This window comes from Carcharhinus amblyrhynchos, chromosome 12 (assembly GCF_965287045.1).
Source record: "Carcharhinus amblyrhynchos chromosome 12, sCarAmb.v2.hapA, whole genome shotgun sequence".
In the NCBI taxonomy this organism is placed as follows: Eukaryota; Metazoa; Chordata; class Chondrichthyes; order Carcharhiniformes; family Carcharhinidae; genus Carcharhinus; species Carcharhinus amblyrhynchos.
In genome coordinates, this window is record NC_137335.1 from 49,957,599 (window position 1) to 49,977,199 (window position 19,601).

The 19,601-nt window shown below is 42.9% G+C and overlaps 1 protein-coding gene across 3 annotated transcripts in view; it reads left to right on the top strand.

Moving 5' to 3' along the window:
• Nucleotides 1-19,601, top strand: part of vash2 (vasohibin 2) — a 134,846-nt gene that overhangs the window by 75,020 nt on the left and 40,225 nt on the right. For all 3 annotated transcript variants that reach the window (XM_080200506.1, XM_080200505.1, XM_080200507.1), the window contains exons 5-6: nucleotides 4,253-4,634; nucleotides 10,001-10,116. In XM_080200506.1, the coding sequence (XP_080056632.1) occupies nucleotides 4,253-4,634; nucleotides 10,001-10,116 (498 nt within the window). The remainder of the gene's footprint in view (nucleotides 1-4,252; nucleotides 4,635-10,000; nucleotides 10,117-19,601) is intronic.

Consider the following 19,601-nt stretch of genomic DNA (forward strand, 5'->3'; position numbering starts at 1 on the left):
AGGTAGCTGCGGAGATAGTGGATGTGCTGGCTATGGTTTTCCAAAATTCCTGAAATTCTGGAATAGTCCCTGCAGATTGGAAGTTAACAAAGGTAACACCACTATTCAGGAAAGGGGGGAAGAGATAACATGAGGCACTGTCAGCCGGTTAGCCTGATGTCAGTTGTTGGGAATCTAATATTGAAGAAGTATTATCAATGCACTTAAAAATCATCATCTAATCAGACAAAGCCAACTTTACTGTACAAAATGGAAATCATGTTTGACAAATTTGGACAGAATCCATGAGGAAATTTGAAACCTGGAGTCTTGTGGCAATTGGATATTAGGTATAGTTATCTAAAATATACTTGTTTTTGCTTTGCTTTAGTAATGATCAACTTTAGCACACATAAACACAGTTAAATGGTTGCGTAATAATCCTATTGTGTTGAAAAGTTGTGTTGCAATGCCAAGCCAGTGCAGGTGGCCAAGAGGAGTTGGCGCTCTGTCACAACCCATAATAAATATATCCAGAAATAATTTCATCCCTGTCAGTATTTTCTAGTGACTGCCTGATTTTCTCCAGGTCTCTGGTACTATCCTATCGGACATTGGGTGGGAATGTAGTGGGAAAGATGGGAAATAGGTTCAAGCACTTACATCAGGATTCAGGCCTTCATCCTTCATTTGCACATCTTTTTTTGGGGTTGGAATCTCTGCCCTCTCCAAGCAAGTTCACCCAAATAAGAGAGAGATAACAGCCAGAGCAGAGGGGACTCCTAAGCCAGGATTTTCCTTTGTCACCAGACTAGGGTGTTGCCAGGTGAAAGGATCTGGAATATTGGAACCTGGAGCACCTGGAATATTGTGTGTAGCTTTGGTCCCCTTAACTGAGGAAGGATGTTCGTTGTATAGAGGGAGTGCGATGAAGGGTTACCAGCTGATTCCCTTGGATGACGGGACTGACATATGAGGAGCGATTGAGTCAGTTATAATTATATTCATTGGGGTTCGGCAAATGTAGATATTAACTGATATTAGCCCAGTTGCGAGGAGGGGAACCTGTCATGTCAAGAGCACATAAAGCCAACCCCTTTCAAGGTTGTTTGCAGCCTTCTGGGGGAGAGGGGTGGAGCATGTCCCTCATTGTTCCTCATGAGATCCCCTCTCCCAGGGATCTCCTAGAAACCCATAACAGGACTAGACAGGGCAGATGCAAGAAGGATGTTTCCTATGGGATGGGAGTCCAGAACCAGGGGTCACAGTCTAAGGATACAGGGTAAACCTTTTAGGACTGAGATGAGAAATTTCTTCACCCTGAGAGTGGTAAGCCTGTGGAATTTGCTATCACAGAAAGCAGTTGAGGCCAAAACGTTGTACATTTTCAAGAAGGAGTTAGATATAGCACTTCATCATAGAATGGGGGGGGGGGAAGGTGGGCGGGGAGGGGGCGGGAGAGTGGGATCAGGCTATTGAACTGAATGATCAGCTATACCTAGTGAACTGAGTGTTCACTAGGTATAGACGCTTGCCAGGAAGGAAGCTACCCCCAACCCAAAAAATCCAGTGGTTTTAGTAATGGAGATTCACAACAGCCCCTGTACTTATGTAAGAATTATAGACCACTATAATTGGTGGTGGGTCCCATAATATTCATTTAACTTACTATTTTGCTACACTAATGAAAACTTCACAATTGAAGATATGTTGCCTTTGGTTCTCAGAAGTGGTCCAAAACATTGAACTGAAAATTATTGTTAGAACTCCAATATGTCAAAACTAACATTAGTGAATAGTGAAAATATTGTTTTATGGTATGTGGGGAAAATACCAGGGATACTGAAGTAGGGAGGCAGCAACCCCTTAGGGGAATGCTGGGAAATTACAGGTTAATTGAAAAGGAATATGGTATATCAATTGAATCGAAAGCTTTCTCCTCTAACACTGCTTTCAGGCAATTGCAGAGAGAGGCAGATCCCTGAGGAATAAACTGATTGTTCAGACAGTTCAGCTCCACAAGGCAAAGCAGAAGTATTAAAATTTGGCAGGCTCACTTGACTGACCTCAAAAACACGTTGAGGCACAATGGGACAAGCCTAGTCAACAGAAGGAAGCTTCTGAGGAATGAACAGAAATGCTTACAGTGTCTTGGTCAGGGGGAACAGATTGAGTTACAGACGCGAGACGTGGAATTGCTTTTTTTTAAATTTGGAAGTTATACCACTTGTACCATGTCCAAAAAAGCACAGCAAATCTGGCAGCAATTGTGGAGAGAGAAGTAGAGTTAAGGTTTGGAGTCCAATATGACTCTTCTTCGGAACTGGAGAAAGGTAGAAATGTTAACTTACTTAGTAAAACTTTGTTGAACAGACCCTGAATTAAGTTCTGAGTACCTGTCAAAGGATCAGTTAGATGTTGGTGAAAATAATGTAATGAAAATGCTAATAGCCTTATGCTGGAGCGGAATAGTGGTATGGTTAATTGATAAGCAGATTAAAGGTATGGATGGACTAGGATTACCTTTATCTATCTATACCTTGAATTGAAAATACAGATGTTGCTTTCAAAATTGACTTTCTTACTAGTTGCTGGAGGTGTCCTAATTGAACTGCACACAAGGTAAAGGCAACCTTTCCCAACGCACTGTTCAAGAAACTGGTATTGAAGCAAAAATTCTTAGTGATGCTTTCAGTTAAAACACAGCAATAAATTCAAACTCGAACCAAAGCATAACAAAAGAACTGTAATGATTTGAAGTGATGACCTTGGGGTGGATGATTAATGGGATGTGTTAGCAATTCACCATGGCAATAACTCCCATGGGATGTAGACAGCATTTCACCCTCAGGAACAAATGCCAAAAGAAACATTCCTCACTATGACTGACTTTCAAATGTTTTGTCCTCATTTTGTTGCTTTTCTCTCCTCTGTATCTCCAGAAGGTTTTAGATTCTTGAATTTCTTAAATGAGTCATTCTTCATGTGTGAACTTAGACAGTGAGGGGGTATTTAACAGAGGAGTCAGGGGTCTTGCTTGCCAGTGGGCAAACCAGTGAGAGTTGCCTCTTTTTGGGAAGGCCCACTGTATTAAGAACCATTCAGGCACTTAACTGGGCAGCAGTGGACCTTCCCCAGGATTAAGGGGCCTCAATGTAAAGTGCCCTGAGAACTGCTGGCCAATCAGTGGCTTAGGATCACTGATGGACTCGGGTAAATTAATGTGGGCGTGATGGGGGGGGGATGGTGATGGTATGCAAGGGATAATGGGGGAGGAGTAACAACAACAAGGAGAGGAAAGTGGCTCTTAGCACCCCCACTCTGTCCCATCCCAACTTTGCCGATGCTGGGTCCCATGATCTGGTTCTGAGTGCCTGACATGACCCCCACCCCCTGTTCTGAGTGCCTGACATGACCCCCACCCCCTGTTCTGAGTGCCTGACATGCTCCCCCACCCCCTGTTCTGAGTGCCTGACATGCCCCCACAGCACCCCCCCCACCCCCCACCTCCCAGAAGACCGCAAACAACCCTGAAAGCTTTATGTGCTTTACACATGGCAGGTTCCCCACCCCGTAACTGGGCTAATACCATCAGCAGAGCAATGAGACCCTTATGTGGGCATTAATTACCTCCTAAGGGTTTGTTTTAGTTGATTCTAGGGTGGGAAGGCTGCCGATGGGCCTTCTCACCAAGGACTTAATCGGGGCAGTGGTGGGAAATTAGCAGGGTCCCCTTCAGCCACCCCTCCCACTTGATTACATGTTCCTTCCTCACCAGGGGAGGGGGGAGCATAAAAATCTGCCCTGAATGTGGGAAGACTATTGGTCCATGGACCGGATAGAGAAATTACTTCTGACTCCAATGTGTCCTCATCTGTTGTCCCCACAGGGTACTTGCCAGGCAAAGTCACTTGATAGCTGTGAGAAGCAAAAAGTCTGGATAAGTGATTTTTTTCTTTCCTTATGAGAGTGAGAACCATTGTGAAAGAGTGAGAATCAATGCCTGTACTGCTCTCCAAGATCATCTGACACAGCACAGAGCAGCAGTGTATTGCATATTCTTTGACATGTTTTAGTTTTGATTAAGTTCATCCAAAGTTTCCACCATACATAACATACAATTGAATTATTCAGTCAGTCATTAATACTGCATTTTGTTATTTATCACAATGATCTCAATATTCCCTTTAATATAAATAGCTGTGCTGAGCCATGTGTGTATTTTAAAATATCAGTTTTAAATATTTATTTGAAGCCTTAATGCAATCTTCAGATACCTTACAAATGGACTGGCAGCTGTTGAACGTTTCCCAATCAGCTTTAAAACCCAGTTCTCAGGGAACTGCTTTCACCATGTCGTGCTTGGCATCTATTACAATGGTCGCTATGGTACGCTGGGCATGAGCAGGAGAGAGGACTTGATGGACAAGCCCTTGGCCTTTCGAACTCTCAGTGACCTGTTTTTCGAATTTGAAGACTCTTACAGCAAGTATCTGCACACTGTGAAAAAAGTGAAGATTGGCTTGTACGTATCGCATGACCCGCACAGTTTTCAGCAGATTGAGTGGAAGCATTTGGTTCTAAACACAGGGAGGATGAGCAGGGAAGAGACGAGGAAAGAATTGGAGAAGCACGCTCGAGAGATGAGAATGAAGGTAATTGTGCTGCGGTTGCGATTCCGTCATAGAAGACCCTGACAGACAGTGGGTGGAATCTTGTGTTCTCCCTCCTGTGGTGTGTTGGGTGGTTGGCGAGTGCAATTAATTGGGTGAGAAGTTGCTGTGTGGGGACCACCTTCCCACCACCACCTCAATTAATCCAGGGTGTGAAGCTCTTGGATCGGCGATCAAGGTCTCAGGGAATAAGGCGAGGAGTAGAGGGGGAAGGGAGGCCTGACAGTCATCGGGCCTTAAGGGGAGGATGCCCCTAGATAGAAAGTGGCTTCTGATGAAGGTGCCACCCACCCTTCCCACTTCAGACCTAAATTTCTTTATTTTTGGATTTCCTCCATGGATTTCCAATCTGCTCGTCAGTCTAAAAATTGAGGCTGGGTGCAATATGACCCTTTAGTGGCCATTAATTGGTCACTAAGGCCCTCAACAGGGCCAAGGACAGGCTTCCATTCTGAGGCATAAAACCCAACCCAGTGTAAATTTGCTGCAAAGTTGGGGGGAGCGGGAACCCAGAGGGAATCCCATTTGTGCAATTTCACACCCCCTCCTCCCTGCCTAAAATCCCACCGAGTTTGGGGGAGCATAAGATTCTGGCCTCACTTTCCCAGAATTGATAATTCATCCAAGTTCTTACGTTCAGGAACTACAGTTTTCACACAGTCAGACACAGAGATAAATGAAAAATAGATTGATTGGTTTGGGAGGGGAAGCCACATGGCTTAATTTTTAGCACTTTCTGGGTACCCTAAAGGCATTGTTGCATTGGGAAACAGTCTCAACTTATAACCAGACTGACCTATAACCAGGCTGGTGCCAATTCTATCTGTGTACACATACACTCATTCTTGTAGATATAACAAGTGATTGTGATATTTTGGAAAATTCAGAAAGGCTTTTGATAAAGTGACACACAAAAGACTTGTGAGCAAAGTTAGAGCTCATGGGATAAAAGCAACGTTAGCAGCATGGACACAAATTTGGCCAACTGACAGGAAGCAGAGTTTTGATTAATGGATGTTTTTCAGAATGGAGGAAGTTTCATAATGAAGTTCCTTGGGGTCAGTGTTCAGGTCCCTGCTCTTCCTGATATATTTAATGATCTAGACCTTGCTGTAAAGGTCACAGTTTCAGCACTTGCAAATGATACAAAACTTGGGAGCATTATGAACAGTGAGGACAATAGTGCAGAACTTCAAAAGGACACAGGTATTTTAGTGGAATGGGTGGACAAATGTCAGATGCAAATTAAGGTGGAGAAGTATGAAGTGATTCATTTTGGTAGGAAGAATGCAGACAGACAATACAATATAAAGGGGATGCAGGAGCAGAGGGATCTGGGTGTACATGCGGATAAATCATTAAAGGTGGCTGGAGAGAGCAATTAATAAAACATACAACATTTTAGGTTTTATTAAAAGGGATTAAAAGGGATTAAAAGAAAATATTCACAAAGATAGCCGCAAGAAAGAGAAACTTTAGTTATGTAGATTCTCCTTGGTGAAGAGAAGGTTGTGAGGAGATTTGATAGAGAGTGACAAAATCATAAGGGGTCTGGACAGAGTAGACAGGAAGAAATTATTTGTATTGTGGAAGGATCGAGGACCAGAGGGCACAGATTTAAGATAATTGACAAAAGAAGCAATGGAAATGTGAGGAGAAGCCTTTTGTTGCAGCGAATGGTTGGCTTCTGGAATGTACTGCCTGAGAATATGGTGGTGGTAGGATCAATTGCAGCATTTAAGATGGAATTGGATTATTGCTTGAGATGGGAAAATGTGCAGGGCGATGTAGAAAAGGCTGTGAATGGCTTCTTTGGCAAGCCAGTGCAGGCAAGTCTCTGCTTAATCATTCTGTAATTCTGTGATAAACAATGAAGATTTTGAGCTTAATGGATCTGTGTTGTACTGTATTTTTGATTTTCCACAAGGCTTTTTAACGAGTGGAATATTTTCAATGCAAACTGTATGTATGTCAGTTAACGCATTAGATTGTAGTGATGTATTTATAAATAGTGCAAAGGGAGCAGTAGGCCTGAGGGAAAGAACACCTCAAAAAGCTGTAAAGATACAAGATGGATGGGGCTGTTCCTATTACTGATTACAAAAGACAGAATTGCTTATGGGAAACTTACAAATGGATTGTCTTGTCCAGATAGTTTCACTGCAACAAGGTAGAAATGTTCTGAAGATCTGTCCATATTTCATTTTATACAAATGTTAAAATAGCTTCAAAGTAGTGTAAACGTGGGTAATGTAAACCCGGCTAAGATTTATTGAATTTTATCACAAAAAGGGAAGAAAGTTAATTTTTAATTTACATAAGTAGAACTGTGAAAGCGTTGTGTTTACACTGTGATGGCTCGCAGTCAACTTCCCTCCCAGTAATATTTTCACCTATTCCCCAGACTCTCAGACTGTTACATTTCATTTACATGCAAGCCATTAGCCTCTTAAAGAGTTTGATTGTTTTCACTGCCCTTTCTAAAAATCTCAAAGCTGTTTTAATACCATGGGCAGGGTTTCCTGCATCTCCTGCTGTGGTGGAGGTGGCCTGCCATTGGTTGGCAGTGGGATATTCAGGTCCCACTGTTGTCAGTGGGGTTTCCTGTTTTATGCACCTTCCGGAGGACTCTGCCAGTGGGAGCAGCCGGAAAATTTCAGCCCATATGTATAAATTTTCCTGCATTTAACCCTGTCATGTATTTGCATTAATTTTATTAGCCTGCTGAGGCTCTGTTGCGATGATGCATCCATGAATTCACTGGAAGTGATTTAACAAGCTGAGTGCGGGAATCAGACATAAAAGATACAGCTTTGTAAGAGAAGACATACTATTAAATAAAGCTTCCTTGTTTGTGTCCCAATCTCCGATATACAACAAACCCCCTTACCAGTTGTAAGATTATAGCACAGTTGCCAATATGATGAAGCATTTGTGATGTTTGTTGTAGCTTTAACTGGAACAATTTTACTAGTATCCCAGTTTTGATATGTAATTTTACAGTTGCAGGTTTTCTACAGATAATTTTGTTTTAGTTTAAGGAAAAGGAATAACTTGTTCTAAACTTAAGTTGAACTGAATGCCGTACTTGTGTCTTTGACCAAGTATTTTTTTGCTAAGGCACTTGGAGTCAAATTGCTAAGGCAGTAGGAGTCAAATCTGTACACTATTGTAATATACATCCCAATGACTGACTGGTGGATTGTATCAAACAGCAATTCCCTTTGGGCTATTCACAATAAACAGAGTACAGACCCTACTCAACCAGCCTGGGTCCAACATTCAAAATGATTCTGCGATTGGGCAGCACTTACTTAACAATCCCAATTGTGCTAAGAATTAAACTACAACCAGTTCAAATTTATCAGTTGGACTCACCTATACTTGCTAGAAGCTATCTATATTCATGGGCAAGATCCTATCCTCTGTAAGTAAAAGGAATATGTCCAGGCATTGCACTTCTTTTCAGCTAAACAAAAGCATCACGGACAACTGTTCTCCAGGGCATTCCCTATGGCAACACCTCAACCAATCACAGTTGAATTTAAACAAATGTTTGGGAATAATTGTTGCTTGGTGCATTCTCCATGGCAACATTTTGTGATTCTTTCCTGATGAGTACAAGATGATAAATTTCAACAGCATGTCCCTTTTTACAGCATGTCCTGTACTACGAAGCAGCTATTATTTCCATATTCCCTTACACTAGATAGCTGCCGGTTTCAACATGCAGCTATGTTGAATTAGATAATTTCAGGACATAACAATGAACCTTCTCATTCCTCAGTCAGAGAAAATTCTCAAAATGTTTTATACCTAGTACTAACTAATAATCAGAGTGCTCTGTGCCTGAGTGAAAGTAGCTGTGCTACGTAATTGCTCCGCTTAATTCAAGGTTACCTAATTCAAATTAATGGATAATTCAGTGTTTCTTGTGTAAATTCCAAAGGAACATAGAATCCTACAGTGCAGAAGGAGGTCAATTAGCCCATTGAGTCTGTACCAACTCTCTGAAAGAGCACCTTACCCAGGCTCTCTCCCCCCGCCTTATCCCTGTAACCCCGCACACTTACCATGGCTAATCCACCTAACCTTTGCATCTTTGGACACTAAGGGGCAATTTAGCATGGCCTGTCCATCTAATCCATATGTCTTTGGACTATGGGAGGAAACTGGAGCACCCAGAAGAAACCCATGGAGCCATGGGGAGAATGTGCAAACTCCACAAAGACAGGCACCCAAGGTCGGAATGGAACCCAGGTCCATGGCGCCATGAGGCAGCAGTGCTAACCACTGTGCCATCCTGCCGCCCCTGAGATAGGACAGCACGGTGGCACTGTGGTTAGCACTACTGCCTCACAGTGCCAGGGACCCAGGTTCGATTCGCAGCTTGGGTTACTGCCTGTGTGGAGTTTGCACATTCACCCCTTGTCTGTGTTTCTTGTGAAACTTGTGTGAGTTTCGTCTGGGTGCTCCGATTTCCTCCCACTGTCCAAAGATGTGCAAGTTAGATGGATTAGCCATGCTAAATTGCCCCTTAATGTCAGGAGGACGCGTTAGGGTAAATGCATGGGGTTATGGGAATAAGGCTTGGGGAGGGGGCTTTGTGGTCGATGCAGACTCGATGGGCTGCATGGCCTCCTTCTGCACTCTAGGATTCCATGATTCTATGATTTCAAAATGTGGGGTAATTATTTTTATTCCAAACAACTTTGAGCTATCAGTGGACTGTATTACTCTTCTTCACTCGCAATCTGTCACAGCACAGTGCAGCCCAAAGCTCCATCACTGTGCATCCTCACATTCAAACTGATACTTTTCAGCCGCTGTTTTTGCTTCTTATTAATGCTAATACCCTGCTGCCTGAGCAATGGAAGAATCTTTGGCTGCAGCTAACCTTCTCCCATCAGAGATATGACACATTTCAAAGAGAACGCATGCAATTTTGTAAGGACATGAAGCCAAGCTTTGGAAGTATCTTTTCAATAGTCAGGTATGAGTTGTTATAATTTAGGCCAAATGGGGCCTGGATTGTCACATTACGCTGGGGTGTATGACTGAGAAGAGATTATTTTCCCTGAGGATTGTATTTTTCTCTGCTGCTGGTATTCCGAATGTCGAGAGCACTACAGAATTTGGAGGGAGAAAAGCTCCTCTTACTCGACATCTTTTTATAGATGAGATGGGGATGTTTATCGTTTATGAATCAAACCGGCATTAAAAGCTGTATTGCTATTGCCTTGATGAAACCATCCAATGTTTGATAGCCAAGCTATCCCACAAAGACACTCGACATTGAATTGAACATTAATATTCTTGTTCTTATTTAATTTCTCATTTGGAACTAGATTATAAAAACCTCAGGTTCCCAGTCTCCAGTTAAGGAACGGCAGAGGGGAAAATCCTTATCACCGCGCCGTCGACAGTTGAGCCCTCAGAGACGACTTAACCGAAGAGATAAATCGTAAGTCATTTGCTTTCAGATGATTGTTTTTATCTGAAATGGACCATAATGGAATTACGCGTTCTTTCATATTATTACATGTCAATATCAAATAGATTGCAGTGCCAATTTTTACAAGTATTGTTGTATACAGCAGAATTTTGAGCCTTCCTTTATCTTCCAGCTGTTCGCCAAATTCCTACAGTTAATTTAGTCCAGAGGTAGTTTAATAAAGTAATGTGTGCAAATATACCTGTATTGTAGTGTGTTGTTTTAGAGTAAGGAGTCTCACAACACCAGGTTAAAGTCCAACAGGTTTATTTGGAGTCTCAAGCTTCCGGAGCGCTGCTCCTTCATCAGGTGAGTCACAGTAAGAAGTCTCACAATATCAGGTTAAAGTCCAACAGGTTTGTTTGGAATCACAGGCTTCTGGAGCTCTGCTCCTTCGTCAGGTGAGTGATGAAGGAGCAGTGTTCCGAAAGCTTGTGATTCCAGATAAACGTTTTAGGGTAATGATTAATAATCATTTGTTCACCATTCTGTGTTTGTTGTCCCATAAATCACAATGTCTGGCAAGCCACTGATTTTCTATTCAAAAATGCATAATTCACTGCCAAAGTCGGTGCTCAGTGTGCATTGCTAGATAGATAAAGACTTTGAGGATAAAAGTTTTATTCAATCAGCTACATTGCTTAAAGTTGCCATTGCAGCTTTGAGTTCCACTCACTGGAGCAGCACCTCAGCAATCCTAATGCTCTGATGAAGGGTAGATTGCTCTGTTAACCTGCAGACCCATTTGACCATTGTCTCTGCTGTATGGACTTCCATTCCAGCCTTCAGATGTTTGTTGGCTGCTGTTTACATTGCAATGGAAACTGAAACATCATCCATCAGATGCTGCATCCTGGATTGGTTGGTTCCACCAGTGTGTTGATGGAGTTGGCCACCACATCCACGCTGGAACGGTTGGACACCAAACTCAGTTCTTTGTCAGCATGGTGTTGGACTCTGACTTCAACCTCCGGCTTTCTAGCAGATGTCTCAGTGCCCAGGGCATTTTGGTGTGTGCTTCCTCTGCAGCATGATCCACTGAAGTCCTCATCCAGGTCATCTGCTGCAGAAGTTGGGTGGGATATTGCCCTCCAGTGAGCTGGGGCCTGCATTACCCTTGTCCATACCAAAGCTGCAGCGGACTTGTGTTCAGTGTTTTACCGCAAATCCAATATTTATGCTATTCTCTAAGTTATGCGCAGTGTTATATCTGAACTGATGGCTGAGTGTCAGATTGCGTGATGGTATATCTTCACCATTACTGTCTTCTTGTTCTTCCTCCATTGCCTGAGCAGCTTACAGATTTCAGGTACCTGAGAGGAAAAAGGGACGAGGGTTAGATTATTTGGGGGGACAGTGACATGGTGGTATTATCAATGGACGAGTAACCCAGAGATCCTGGCTAATGCTCTGGGTACCTGGGTTCGAATCCCACAATGGCAGATGGTGAAGTTTGAATCCAGTAACAATCTGGAATTGAATGTTTTATGGTGACCATGATTTCATTGTCAATTGTTGTTAAAAATAGCATATTTTTAGGGATGAAAATCTGCCATCCCCACCTGGTCTACATGTGACTCCAAACCCACAGCAATGTGGTTGCCCCTCAAAGGCTATTAGGGATAGGCAATAAATGCTGGTCCAGCAGGCAGTGCCTACGTCCCATAAAAAGAATTACAATATGCTGATTGGGGAGTAAAGAAGAAACACCATCAGCAGCTTGTAAATCAAAAGAATTTGTTAAATGAGGGAGGAAGTGGAATGTGGAAAGGAAGCATTAGGTATGAGCATAACATACTGCAGATGCTGGAAATCTGAAACAAAAGCAGAAAATGCTGGAAACTTTCAGTAGGTCCGACAGCATCTGTGGAGAGAGATTAAGGCCAATGTTTTGAGTCTGGATGACCCTTCGCCAGATGGTGAAGATTAGACATGAGGATACCACCCTCATGTCTAATCTTTAGAGGATTCATTCCCTCTGTTGGCAATGGACTCAGCATTCCTTTAATGGCCCTCCTCATGGGGTTTAGAACATGTAGGTGCACCTTTCCCCTCCAGTTAGTTCCTGGCGCCTCCTGTTGTGTACCATCTTTTTCTACAACCTCATTGAATGTTTTTAAGACAAGGATAGTTATATGTTTGAACAGGAAAGGAATTAAGAGTTATGGTGAACGGGTGAGCAAGTGGAGCTGAGTCCACGAAGAGATCAGGCGTGATCTTACTGGCTCGAGGGGCCAAATGGTCAATTCATGCAGCTAGTTCTTTCTTATGTTCTTAAGAGGGAGAGAAGTGTGTCAGTGAATGTCATCAATGTGTTTGGGTGAGATGGCTATCATGGACAAATAGCTACAAAGAGATGTGGAAGGAGGTTTGCAGCAATATTAAGTGTGTAAGGGTGAAGTGAGGCTAATGATGTTTGGTATGAGTCCTGTTTGATAGAGATTACTGAGTGACCGAGGTTTGGTGAATTGAGCAAGTAGTGGTCACAGCTGGTAGGACATGGCTTATGAAGATGCATTCATAATCCGTGACGATTTGTGTGACACTATTAAACATCTCAGGGTTCTGCATCCAGGCCCTTAAAACTAATCTCCTTTTTAATATATCTGGAGGACTTACTGGCCTTCTGAGAATACAAGAGATCTCTCCTCCTTTTCACCTCCTTCAGCTGGATCTCCAGTGCTGAGCCTGGAGCTGGTTTTCCACTCCCTTTCATGATAAGTCAATCTGCAGCCTGTTCTGTTAGATTCACTGGTGAATGACACTCAGCACCTACTCCAGACAATATGTTTTTTAATCATTCATGGGATGTGGGCATTAGTGGCTGGTGCAGTCCTAATTGCCCTTGAAGTGAGTGGCAGACCCATATTTCTATGGCTCTGGAGTCACAAGTAGTCCAGACTGGGTAAGGACAGCAGATCTGCTTCCCTAAGGGACTTTCTTGAAACAGAGGGGTTTTTCCAATAATTGACAATGGTTTCATGGTCATCAGTCAATTCTTAATTCCAGATTTTTTTTTTACTGAATTCAGATTGCACCATCTGCTGTGGTGGGATTCAAATCAGGGTCCCCAAAACATTAGTTGAGTTTCTAGATGAATAGTCTAGTGATATTAGCACGAGGAATCGCCTCCCCCACAGATTTCAGAAGAGGAGGTTTAGGAAGAAAGAAAATTGGTTAAAAAAAAAGAAACATCATGGATGTGGAACAAATATGAACAGTAAAGGGAATAATGAAGAATGCTTAACATAGATTTTAAAATCCTATTTGGATTTCAAAATATTCCAATGAAAGTATATGTGGCAAACCCTTTAACAAATGAATATAACATTCTTGTCCTTAATATCTTGTGATGAATTGAAGTTAGTTCCCAGTGTTTACAGATAGTCTATTTTCTGCATAGAGCATCTTACATTATGCAATAATATCAGTTTTTTGACCTAGTCATGTACAAGCTATCAATTATTTAATTGTTAAGGGGGCATATAGTTGAAAGCAGAACACTTCACTGGGGCTTGTAGTTATGCAGAAGAAGATATGAGACTTCTGTACTAATTACCATGAAGAGCTGACATGATGTGGTGGCACAGTGGTTAGCACTGCTGCCTCACAGTGCTAGGGACCCCAGGTTCAATTCTGGCATTGGGAAATTATCTGTCCGGAGTTTGCACGTTCTTCCCATGTCTGTGTGGGTTTTCTCCAGGTGCTCTGGTTTCCTCCCAAAGATGTGTGGATTAGGTTGATTGGCCATGCTAAATTGCCCCTTAGTCTCCCAATATGTGTAGGGGGATTAGTGGGATAAGTATGTGGGGTGATGGAGATAGGGCCTGGGTAAGATGCTCTGTCAGAGAGTCAGTGCAGACTCCATGGGCCAAATGGCTGCCTCCTGTACTATAGGATTTTATAATTAGCCCTGCCTTCTGTTTTTCCATGTGTTTCAGCTCTTTCATTTTGATTGTTGGAATTTTTTTGGTGTTTATAGGACTACATTTTGGTCGAAATATTCACGTCTTTGCTCATTTGAGTGTTTCCATAAACCTCAGCATCAGCTTACCTGGAGCAAAGTCCCCTACGCAGTGTCTCCAGGAGGTTCACACAGTTGAGAATTCATGTAACCTAACCCCAGTTTTGCATATTACATTTCTTCTTTTGGTAGCTTCAATGTCTAGCAATTGTCAAATGTGTAGAAAAGCTGGAAGTTCATTCACTGTTTGCCTGGTGATGAGTCAGCCAGCATCTCAATCACAACAGCCCAGTGGTCAATCTGTTTTCAGGTCAGGACTTGTGGCACCAATATAATATCAAAATATTGCAGATACCGGAAAACTGAAATAAAGACAGGAAGAGCTGGAAAGGCTTGACAGGTCTGACAGCAGCCGGTTTTGAGTCCAATAGGACTCTTCTTCGGCAGGGGAACGTGGAGGGAGTGGAGGGAAGAACAAACTGAAAGGTTGGAGGTAGGGTAAGAGTCCCGAGAGACCAAATGACAGAAATAAAAACTGAAAATGTTGGAAATGCGAGGCAGGTGAGTTACAAGTCACAATGGCGTGCAATTACGACACTTCAGCCAGAATGTGACGGCCGTTCTCACTTGCGGGATTTTTCCGCTGCAGTGAACGGAGATTTCACTGGATGCCGCCGCGGTGGGAGTGTGGCGTAAGCAGGCGGTCAGATCATGTCGAAAGTGTTTCCATGGTACAGGAATGGAATGATTCCATCGTCCAACGCCAGGGGCAGAATTTTCACTGACCCACCGGGGAGTGGGTGGATCTGAAAGTAAGGGGAAAATTTGCCATTCAGCATTGCCCTCTACTCTTTCACTCTATTGTGTGTTAGTGACGATAGCAATTAATTTCCCACCACCCCCTTTGTTTCAGGCGGGAAGCCAGTTGCTAAGGGTCACAGTAACGGGTAAGCCTAGTTGACTGGAGAAGGTCAGCGGGAAATTGAGGAATGAAAACAGATCCGAACTGTTTCTTCCAGTTAAGATTCAGCCCTAAGCTAATAGAAAAGCAGCAGCCTTTAATATTTATAAGGATTTCCCTGAGGTTGGGCAACAGCATTCCTTGGGAATTAAACTATTTGTTTCTATTCATTGTTGGGATGTAAACATTGCTACCAAGGTTGGCATTTCTTGTCTGTCCTTGAAAAAGTGATGGTGGATGACTTCTTCAAACACTATAGTCTATGTGGGAAGGTGCTCCCACAGTACTAATAAGTAGGACATTCCAAACAAGTAGAAGAACAACAATATATGTGCAACTGAGAATGTGGTGGGACTTCAGTTGTAATTGTGTTACCATGCACAGGCCACACTTGTATTTCTGGATGGTGATGGACTGGTGGGAATTGTTTTACAACATAATTGAAAAAAAATCCCTGCAATAAAAAAATTCCTTAAAATATTTAAGAGCGGTTAACTTGGAGCCATTTACTTCAGAGATGAAAATAAGTTTATTAAAAAATGCTGCATTTTTAAAAATATATAATCTTTATTAGAGTTTTTACAAATAATGCAACACAGTACAACTGGATCATTTCTCCATATATGAACAGGGAAGAAGGCAGGAGTGAATAAACATAGTGGGTTTAGTATGTTCAGTAAAATCAACACTTCCACATAGACAAAAATAGATAAAGAGGACAAGTAACAGGATTGGGAAAAGAGGATAAAGCCATGGAAACATGACAAAGTGGTGCACACTCTCATGTATACCACATTAGAGACAATGGTACATAACCTATAGAAAACCTTGTAGGAAGAAGTCAGGCATTTCAGAACCTGTTTGAGATAGAGGCCCCATACTTTCCAGAATGCTTCTGATTTGGATTGGAGACAACAGATTAGAAATTCCATTGGGATACGTTTCTTAGTAAATTAGTGTCAATTCTGATCAGAAGGAGACTTTTTGCCAATCCAGGAGCAAAGGATATTCTTCCGTGCTACAAATGTTGGGATACTGTACAGCCCTTTCTCACTGGCAGCAATTATCTTTTTGTCTGGAGCAACAGAAACAAGTACAAAGGATCAAGCTCTAAGGCCATATCAAATATCTTCTCAACCTCCTTAAGTATGCCCAATCAATAGGATTTAATTTTGACACAGGACCAGACACAATGGGTGGGATTTTACGGCCTCGCTTGTCTCGAAACTGTAAAATCCCACCCTGGTCAACAGACCCTCCCATTGTCCACTCCTCACCTGATTGCCATGGCGGGCAGAGTGGCAAAATTCTGGCCAATGCGTGTAGTCACCTCTCACCAAATTGCATTTTTGGCACAGTGAGGATATAATGGAGTCTATCCTGTGTCTTAAGCTTGATGTAATGTGCAGCTGGTGTAATATTACTCACTGTGAGACCTTTCTCCCAAGTTCGCAAACTCTCTAGCATATTCATACGTGATCTAGAATACAATGGGTGGAATTTTACCGGCAACAGGGAATGCCATTCTCCAAGCCGAGCCCGCCCCCGGAATCGGGGCTGGCATGCCAGTAAAATTCCGGCAATGTGTCATTAAACTTGCCAGTTAATTGCTTTGGTTTCATAGATATCAGGATTTGTTCCACTGGAGTGACACTATCTTTAAGATGCAAATATATCTTAATAAGAATAAAGTCTCTGGCTGCGATCTTACAGAAAAAATTCGAAAGTGGAATTTTATGAAAACATTTCTAAGTGCCAAACGAGCGGGAAAGTGGGAAAGAATCGTGCTGATTTTTTTTGGGTGAGCTGCAAGTAACAATCTTATGGCTCTTAGTGCAAAAAAAAAGCCAGAGTGCGATTCTTGCCAGTAGGGGAGGGGCGGGGCCTAATCTCACTGGTGAAGCCAACTGCTGAGTTCTTGGGGCACCATTGCACAGGTTTCCTGATCTCCTCCCCTCCACCCACCATGGACATGGGACCCATCTCTCACTTTGCAGACTCCCCCCCCAAAACCCCTGATCACCATTCCTGTCGAGTTCTTTCCTTGCCTCCCCGCAACCCCCCCTGTCATCTCCCCAGTGCCCTACTGCCTCATCCTCCTCAGGTCCCACTTTCTGGCACCACCATGGTGCCTGTTGGACAGTGCCAGGCTGGCAGTGCCCAAGGGGAACTGCCCAGCCCAATTCCCTACTCCCAGGGACTGCAGTGGCCTCCAGTCACACCGGCGAGGCTATCGTGTCTGATCTCCGCTGATGGAGACCGGATGTGATCCTTGCTCTAAGGACCTTGACCTGAGAGCAGGTAAGTGCAAGTCAGCCTGGACAATAGTGCCTGGGACTCACTAATGACATTTAAATGGGTGTGATTGAAATCAGCTTTGCTGCCTTCTGGGCACTAAGCTGGTTTAACCGGCAAAACAGCATTGGAATGATTGGGAGAGGGAAGAAACCAGGAGCATTTCTGATTCCACCCCCACACTGGTCTGTTTTGCTGAAAGTTGGGCAGGACGAGGTTGTAAGATCATGCCCTGGCCTGGGCCTTTCCCGGGATTTAGGACCTCAGGAATGGAAATCCTGACCACAAAAAGCTGCCGGCCAATTAAAGGCTGAGAGATTTTCCGAAGGCATGGGAAGGCCGTGTGGCTTCCATTTTAATCTCTGAACCTCTGTTACATTCCAGTGAGCTCAGGGACAAATGGAGTCAATTGGCTCATTAATGACCCTGATTTCCCCCACCTCTATCGTGCCCACTGTAAGTACCACTAGCCAATCGACTTTCTCACCGACCCCCCAATTGAGCCCTTTATCGCCACTATTAACTTCCACCTCTGATTCAACTCCAGTCTATCTATTCCTTCTACTCCAGTCAGCCTGCCTACAAATCGACACCCCCAGCCCCAGTCAGTTACCCTGGCCTCCAGGCAGAGAACCCATCATAGTCATGCAGGTCATGTCAGTAACAATTCTGTTCTTTGTGTTGTCCAGTTATAGAGTCATAGAGGTTTACAGCATGGAAACAGATCCTTCGGCCCAACTTGTCCATGCCGTCCTTTTTTTTAAAACCTGTAAGCTAATCTCAATTACCCACATTTGGCCCATATCCCTCTATACCTATCTTACCCATGTAACTATCTAAATGCTTTTTAAAAGACAAAATTGTACCCATCTACCATTACCTCTGGCAGCTTGGTCCAGACATTCACCAACCTTTGTGTGAAAAAATTGCCCCTCTGGACCCTTTTGTATCTCTCCCCTCTCACCTTAAACCTATGCCCTCTAGTTTGAGACGCCCCCACCTTTGGGAAAAGATATTGACCATCTAGCTGATCAGTTCTCCTTGTTATTTTGTAGACCTCTATAAGATCATCCCTCAGCCTTCTATGCTCCGGAGAAAAAAGTCCCAATCTATCCAGCCTCTCCTTATAACTCAATCCATCAAGTCCCAGTAGCATCCTAATAAATCTTTTCTGCACTCTTTCTACTTTTATAATATCCTTTCTATAATAGGGTGACCAGAATTGCACACAGTATTCCAAGTGTGGCCTTACCAATGTCTTGTACAACTTCAACAAGACATCCCAACTCCTGTATTCAATGTTCTGACCGATGAAACCAAGCATGCCTTCTTCACCCCTCTGTCCACCTGTCACTCCACTTTCAAGGAGCTATGAACATGTCCCCATAGATCTCTTTATTCTGTAACTCTCCCCAATGCCCTACCATTAACTGACTAAGTCCTGCCCTAGTTCAATCTATCAAAATGCATCACCTCGCACTTGTCTAAATTAAACTTCATCTGCCATTTGTCAGCCCACTAACCCAATTGATCAAGATCCTGTTGCAACTGGAGATAACTTTCTTCACTGTCCACTATGCCACCAATCTTAATGTCATTTGCAAACCTACTAATCATGCCTCCTATATTCTCATCTAATTCATTAATATAAATAACAGTGGGCCCAGCACTGATTCCTGAGGCATATCACTGGTCATAGGCCTCCAATTTGAAAATCAACTCTCTGCAACCACCCTTTGGCTTCTGTTAAGAAGCCAATTTTGTATCCATTTAGATATCTCACCCTGATTTAACCTTAAGCAACAACCTACCATGCAGTATCTTGTCAAAGGCCTTAATGGGTTTAATTGACAATCCCCGACCTCTTGTGTGTTGTGGGGAGTTAACCTCTGGATTTAATTACTAGCTGATTTTCTCACTTTAGAATAGATGCAACATCTAAAATAAATTGCTTTGAAATTCCACCCCAACCGAGTAAGCCAAATGTGACAGTCCCTTGTTTGCAGAAGTAGGAGAGGCAGGTTAACTACCACTTGCTAAGCTAAATACGTCAGAAATAATCCTCTTTCCAATTGTGTTAGTGCATTATTTAGTGGTATGTGGTTACTTCATTGTTCTTGTGGCATGGCAGGGACTTTAAAATTCATGAAAGAGTTCTGCCCCAGCAACTTCCCCTGATAGATGTTGGGTCTATTTTAATGTGGTTGGAAAATGTATTAAATTTAAAAAGAGAGA